Source organism: Stegastes partitus, unplaced genomic scaffold, assembly GCF_000690725.1.
Source record: "Stegastes partitus isolate 25-593 unplaced genomic scaffold, Stegastes_partitus-1.0.2 Scaffold242, whole genome shotgun sequence".
Classification (NCBI taxonomy): domain Eukaryota; kingdom Metazoa; phylum Chordata; class Actinopteri; family Pomacentridae; genus Stegastes; species Stegastes partitus.
Window position 1 is genome coordinate 422,136 of NW_007577973.1, and position 7,939 is coordinate 430,074.

General features: G+C 39.4%; 1 protein-coding gene across 1 annotated transcript; it reads left to right on the top strand.

Moving 5' to 3' along the window:
- Positions 1-647: 647 nt before the first annotated feature.
- On the top strand, positions 648-4,929 carry myod1 (myogenic differentiation 1). The gene is made up of 3 exons (XM_008281716.1): positions 648-1,696; positions 2,546-2,627; positions 3,303-4,929. The coding sequence occupies exons 1-3, from the start codon at positions 1,106-1,108 to the stop codon at positions 3,518-3,520; spliced, it is 891 nt and encodes a 296-aa protein (XP_008279938.1). The 5' UTR covers positions 648-1,105; the 3' UTR covers positions 3,521-4,929.
- The last annotated feature ends 3,010 nt before the right edge of the window (positions 4,930-7,939 follow it).

Consider the following 7,939-nt stretch of genomic DNA (forward strand, 5'->3'; position numbering starts at 1 on the left):
CAGTTTCAGTCATTATGTACACTCCTAAAAAATGATGTTGGGTTCAGTTTAAACATGATATATAAGTCCTGTTTGGAGTGTTTGTGGCTGTGTTTGGATGTGCTCTCTTGATTATTCTTCACAAAAGACAACAACAGAGAAATCTAACTAGTGTTTGTTTTTGTTTTTTTTATGGATTTGGTTTTTGTTAGTTTATACATTTAGACTTTTCTTGACTCATTTTCAGCCTGAATCAAGTCAAGGGTCGGCAGTTAGAGCAGGAAAACACATCCCTATAAAGATGTAATTGTGGTTATTACATTGTTATTACTATTATTATTATTGCTGTTACAATTATTATTTTCTGCCCCCAAAAAATGTAGCTTATAATAAAAAACTGAGCAAACAAACAAACAAACAAAAACCTCCCATTCTTACTGTTTTCTGGTTTACTTAAAAAATAAATAAATAAATAAAATAAAAATTAAAAATCTCCCAGTTTCACTTTGACTATTTATAGATAATTACAAATGAGAAGTTGCTTTCCAATAAGATATATTTTATTTACACTGTTATTCGTACCTCCAGCTGCCTTTTTACTTTTATCTACAGTCCTACACATTAGACATTCACTGAATGAACATGAATGACTTATAATTAGAGACACTGCAGAACAAAAGTTTGTGACTATATCTTGGTATTTGTTTTATTCCTTTCTCCACATTTTCTCTGCGGCCTGTGTTCACCATGTGGCCCTGTGGGTGAGGAGGTATATTATCCTGCTCTTACTGCTATGTTGGGGGTAATTGTACACTAATTACCGTGAAGTTGTAAACCCCTCCTGCTGCCAGCTGATTGGTCGGACCTCGGTGGACCCCATCATGTTGACCCCGCCCCCCCACTGGCGTCCCAGGTATAAGATGATCCAGGTCAACAGCTGACAGTCCAGAACCGTTTGTGACAGGACCCTACATTCCCCTACACACAGATCCTGTTTCACATCTCAGCCCTGATTCTGTCCCTCCTTCTTCTTCTTTCCTAGTAAAAAAAAAAAAAAGCTCTATTTGGCCTGAAGACATTTGCTTCACTGGATTTTTCTTCTTCTTTGGTGTGTTTGAACTGAACCATGGAGTTGTCGGATATATCTTTCCCCATCCCCGCCGCGGATGATTTCTATGATGACCCCTGCTTCAACACCAGCGACATGCACTTCTTCGAGGACCTGGACCCGCGGCTGGTCCATGTGGGCCTGCTGAAGCCGGATGACTCCTCCTCTTCGTCCTCATCCTCCCCATCCTCCTCATCTTCCTCCTCCCCGTCCTCCCTCCTGCATCTCCACCACCACGCCGACGTAGAGGACGACGAGCATGTCCGCGCCCCCAGCGGGCACCACCAGGCGGGCCGCTGCCTGCTCTGGGCCTGCAAGGCCTGCAAGCGGAAGACCACCAACGCGGACAGGCGGAAGGCGGCCACGCTTCGGGAGCGCCGGCGGCTCAGCAAGGTCAACGACGCGTTCGAGACCCTGAAGCGCTGCACGACGGCCAACCCCAACCAGAGGCTGCCCAAGGTGGAGATCCTGCGCAACGCCATCAGCTACATCGAGTCCCTGCAGGCGCTCCTGCGAGGCGGGCAGGACGAAGGCTTCTACCCGGTGCTGGAGCACTACAACGGGGACTCGGACGCGTCCAGTCCCCGGTCCAACTGCTCCGACGGCATGGTGAGTTCAGGGACCCACAGGTGTGCGTAACAGAAGTGTGTAGGGCCGCTTTGGCTGCAGTTTGTCCAGTGCGTCAGACAACTTGTTAGTTTGCTTCATGTGCACTGTCTGTGATTTAGTTTATTGCTTACTGTTAATTTTATTGATTAATTATTTGGTTTTTGTTTTTGCGTTGTGCGTAGATTCCTCCGGTTTGTTTAGACTAAAGTTTGGTGTCACAGATTTCCATTCATTTTTTTTACAAATAAATTTCGACTTTCACCTGTTATTTTTTTTTGTTTTTGTTTTTTTGTATAATGTAGTTTCGGCTCTAATATACTATTTTATCCCATTTATTTTTGCATTTCGTTTAGTCACAGAGGCTCCGTGTCCAAATCATTTCACCTTTACGCACTGAGTGTGTTATTATTGACCGTGAATGTCAGGAAGGAAATAAAAATCAGCTTCTGTCAATTTTCTAAATTCATAGAATGCTCATGATGCACTTTAAAAAAGATTTACATTTTTTCCTCAGTGAACATTTTTTTTTTTTTTTTTTATCTGTGCTCGATGTTTGAACCAATTCTGTTTTTACGCTCATATTCAGCAGTGGTTCAAATATTTTAAAAAACAAAACAAAACAAAAGAAATCATATACAAACATTATAATTAAGGATTATCATTTATCATACATTTATTTAAAATTCGAATGTGGATTTTTCTCCCTTTTTTATTTTCTGTTTTTGTTTTTTGTTTTTTCATCCACGTACAGCATCATTTACTGTTTTCTCAGAAACATATTGTGATAACTGTAGTTGCTGCTGGTGACGATGTCGTTTCTAAATCAGAGTGTTTCTTCTTCTCCTCCAGACGGACTTCAACGGGCCCAGCTGCCAGTCCACCAGAAGAGGAAGTTATGACAGCAGCTCTTATTTCTCTGAGACGCCAAACGGTGAGCCAGGACTTTGACTTTTTAGGGGTTTGAGTAAAAAGGTAATCAGGCAACAAGTTAAAATAATAAACCACTTTATTCACCCTCTGGCAGTAAAACAAAAGCAGACAAGTAGAAGAAAACAGTACAGGCCATGAAAGCCTTAAAAACAATGTCCAGCCTTTTTAAAATACTTCTGTGAGTTAGAAATTAAGGAAACTTATTTAATGCACCGGAAAATCTCTACGTATTCAAATTTTACTGATAACATTACAAATGAATTATTATTTGTTTAATTCAGACACAACTCAGAAAAAATTTTAATGAAATAAAACAACATGTGCTAAAGCAATATTTGCAGTCGATCATTTTATTTACAGTAAATTCATGGAAATAAAACTGGAAAGGACAGAAAATACTCCGAGTATGTCTGCTCAGTTCTGCTTTTGTAATGTAGGCGAAATAATTAAGACACAAAAATAATGAAATAATAATTGCTTTAAGCTCGGATGATGAGTAAACTCATTAAGGTTAAAATGACAGTTAATCCAAAATAAGGACAGATAAGATTTGTATTTATTGATTTTTTTTTTGTTACGCTAGAGAAGGCCAGGGTCTAAATATGTCTTTAGTAGAAGTAAATCGAGTGTTTGTGTTAAAGTAACCATGGTTACTGACGTTTGGTCTCCTGTGCAGGTGGTCTAAAGAGTGACCGCAGCTCCGTGGTGTCCAGTCTGGACTGTCTGTCCAGCATCGTGGAGCGGATCTCCACCGACAACAGCAGCCTGCTGCCTCCTGCTGAAGGCCCCGGCTCTCCACCCACAGTCCCAGTCAGTGAGGCGGGGTCTGCACCCGCTCAAGTCCCGTCCCCCACCGCCAGCCAGGACCCCAGCCTGATCTACCAAGTCCTATAGACCCTCACACACACATATGCACCGGGGACATTGACATCCTGTCACAGCGTCCAGTTATAAAACACTTGCCCACACACACACACACACACACACACACACACACACTATGAAAGTGCTCATTTTCACCAGTTACAGAGTCTTCACATCCCAGTTGCATCAGCTGCAAAGTTTTCATTTAGCAACAAATCTTCTGAACAACCTTGTATTTATTCCCTTTAGCTGATCATATGGAAGTTCATTCCTGCCGAGAAACAAATAGAATTGAGAGTTTTGAGTTTAAAATGACATCAGAAAGTCTTCGCCAGTGGAGAACATTTTATAGATTTAAAGAGCAAACTGCATGCACTGATGAAGACTGAGACGTGTGGAAACTCAGGAGATGGACTTCACAAAACTATCGTTAACTCAGTCTTAATTGAATAACTATTAACAAAATGGAAATGATAAAAGCTGGAATTTAAATATTGTGTGAAAAAATGTAAACTAAAAGCAACAAGGTGATTGTCTAAAGTGAACATTTGGAGTTTTTGCTCTGAACATTTTCCAACAGACGCAGGTAAATTACTAAAAGGGGGGAATCTGAAACACAAAGATAAAAATCATAGTGAGGAAACAATTATACATTTTTAAACCTCATTCCAGGATGGCCAGCTTTGATTTGTTTTCTCACCAGGAATTAGTCTCCATACGTCGACCCCAGATTCCCGTCCTGTTGGTAAAACAAGAGGCTCAAAACCACTTTAATGTTTTATTTATAGACGGAGATGAAATGAAACCGGTTCACTTCTTGCTGTAATGTTATTTTATTTTAAGTTATGAAAAAATATTTTAAGACTGAGCTTAGTCGTTCAGATGGACTTTTTTTTTTTTTCTTTTCTGTGTAAGTCTATTTAATGAAGGACGGAGGCCAAAAAAAAAAAAAAAACACCCATTAACATTCCTCCACTTGTGTCCATCTGAAAGGCCTCAGCTGTTCGTTTCCCTCTGGAGATAGAAGAACGATATAATCCTGTGATATTGTACAAAAAAAACCCTGCATAAAACCAGACATTTCTGCAGTTAAAATGAATGACAAACTTGAACTTCACACACACGATAAACTGCATCTTTATGAGGATTGTGGTGATTTTTTCCCATCAGTTTTGAACTCGGTTCAGACCTCCCTCTTGTCCAAGCGACAGATTTCTTTCATTTTCACTCACTGCAGCGGAGGACCATTTTTTTCTTTGTGTACATATTATGTAGATAAGAGCTGATTTGTTCCAACTGAAAGTATTAATTATGTATTTAATGTTTCTGTCTGTTTGTGCTTGTTTGTTGTGAAAAAAATGTTTAACTTTATATTTATACATCTGACAACTGAGTGAGTCTAATGACAAATAAATGAACCTGCTTATTTATACAAAGAAGTGTGACTCTGCTTTTTATTTTTGATTCCAAAATTAGGAAAAAAACTAATGAGGTTGGTATTAAGGCATCAGAATAATTAAGCCTTTCTTTTTTTTTTTCAAAGGAATGATTATGAGTAATTTGTGATAAAAACTTTAAGAAGACATTTATGGTTTATTTTACAAAAAAAACCCAACATTTAGAAACAGAAGTTAGTAATTATTATTAATTTTAGGTTTCAATGACATTAAGTCTAATGATTAACTTGGACTGCAACTATTTTGAACTCAAATTTTCATGTAAGTCTCATTAAATTTGGGTTTTAATGTTCAATACATGTTTTATAAGTTTTGAAAAATAAATATTAGAATGAATATGTATACTTCAGAGCGCTAAATATCTTACCTTTTAGAACACTGGTGAATAATTATGGTGATCGTGACAGGAACTAAAAAACACAATCAGGTTTTAGTTCCTGACAAAACAAGATGATGGTGAAAGTTTGTGTATTAATAAACGTCTGACTAAACATTCAGTCTAAAGCTCATCATGGTTGACATGTTGACTCAGCTCTGAGACTCACAGATCAATAGCGCCATCATCTGAGCTCACAGGAAAAGTGCAGGTATGCATCTGTTGTGTTGACATTCTTAAACTCAGCCCCGACATTCTTTACACAATCCACATGTGGATGAAGCTACAGTGAACGAATGATGGCCACTGATGCCTTACTCTGAATTTTCAGAGCAGAACTCCACGTGTTTCTGCTCCTCTAAACTCAAGTAATTTAACGTGCAGCGTCAAGTCAAAGGGATGATGTGTTGTTGCACATTACAACACAACACATGAATGTATGATCAGCAGCAAAGTCACTTTTTACAGTCAGCAGAGCTTTTCTTCAATTTCTGCCCTGAGATTGTTCCAGAATAAAACCTGCAGTTTAAAAACATGAGTTTTTTGAGCCTTTAGTCAGCTGAGGTTCACACACCTTTCCTGTCTTCTGCCCATCCTTGCTGCACTACACCCTGTTAAATATTGAATTGATTTTAAACTTCTACCAGCTACTTTTAAACTTTGACATGGTCTTATTCCTTATTGCACCATACACCCGTCTCTACTCTGAGCAAAGACACCTCCTCAAACCTGACTTTTACAGGCTGTTTTTTTTTTTTTTTTAAACCCAGTCTAGCAAACTGGAAGGGGTAAATGTGACTGAGGCACTTTGAAAATTAAAGAAAATGCAAAAGGTTCTTAATTTTTCAGATGTGCTCCAACAAGGCCTATGTGCTACTCTGTCATTTTAAAATAAAGAAATAAATACTAAAGTCATGTAGTCTACCTCTGAATTGGAAAAAAAAATATTACACTCAGGGGCTGCAAGGTGGCGCAGTTGGTAGCACTGTTGCAAGAAGGTCGCTGGAATCTTTCTGTGTCGAGTCTCCATGTTCTCCCCGTGCAGCGTGGGTTCTCTCCAGCTTCTTCTTGTTCCTGATCCCATCCTCTTCTGTCTCCTCAGTCGGCCCCCCGCCCAGGTTGGACAGGTCTGAAGGCCTTTGCTGGTTAATGCTGAGCAGGATGAGTTTGGAGATGACTGAACAGGAGAACGCCCAGACTGTCCACCCCGGGGTAAAAACAAAACTGTTTATAACCTGATGGTGAGTTATGTGTTGTATGTCCTGTGTGAATGGGGCACAGGAAGAACACGGACACTCCACACAGAAAGATCCCGGGTGTCCTCACCGGGACGCAAACCGGCGACCTTCTTGCTGCGAGGCAACGGTGCTAACCACTGATCCACCCTGCAGCCCCCAGGAATTCAATGACAATTAACTGTAGCAGGGAATGTGGGGTTTTTGTTGTTGTTGTTGTTGTTTATTTTTAAAGGTACATATTAATGCAGACACAAAAATAAATAATACATTTGAAAACTCATTTTTTACTAAAGCAATCTGTTATTCTGTTTTTAAATCACTGTTTCTAACAGTAGCAGGTGTGAGGTGTGATGATCCAATGAAGTGTTGATATAAAACATGCAAATCAAACAATGGGCTCCACATGGGCTTCAGCTCATCAGCTGACCTCTTCTACAAGATGGATATACAATCAATGTATAGAAATAAATGATTCCTGTTTGGATTATTATTATTTATTTATTTATTTGAACTAATTTGCATAGTCCTGGCTGTTTAGAATTCCCTCATTGTGATGTCACAGTCAGTGTGTTCTATTCTAAAGGCTGGAGACATTAGAACACACACTCCCTCAGCAGCAGTGCACACACTCTTCAGACATCTGAGAGCGTTCACAACACACAACATCTTGGTTTTACTTGAGATATTTGAGAAACTTGAGCAACGTCATGTTTTCTGACTCTTCCAAAGAGCAGAGCAGCGTTTCCTCTGGAAAACGTCCAGGTAAGTGTGAAGAAGCTGCAGTCACAGCTCAGAGTAATGATGGTGGATATGTTTCAAATCCTAAAAATGTATGTGGAAAGAAATGCTGTGCTGTGACCTGATGAAAACAAACTCTACTCAGACTTTATTTATTGAATTGTTTATTGAATCGATGTCACAGTATATCCAGATATTTTTCAGTTAACATTTCTGTCAGGAGATTAAAGTCAGTTATAGTCGTGTTACCTTCCAATGTCTACCAACTGCTACATAACCAACCGAACTCGTTACAAACTGAACTGCTGTGTTTTTATGAAGGTGTAACAACACATGCATTTAATCTGCAGCATCTCTCACCTTGTGCTGCTGCAGCTTTTAAGTTCATGTGACACAATTCAGTTCATTTCCACGTCCATTTGAAAGTCACTCGTTTCTGGCAGATTGTTGTGTTACAACTTCTGGAGACTGAATTACTTGTACTTCACTTGTACTTTGTTGCACTGCACATTGTCATGGACAAACTCAGAAAGCTACTGGCTTCTTATCAAATACACAAAACCATGACAGATGTAGGATATATGAGATTTATATCTGAAAGATCCAGAAGGCTTGAATACTTGTGTTTCTTGCTTCTCCC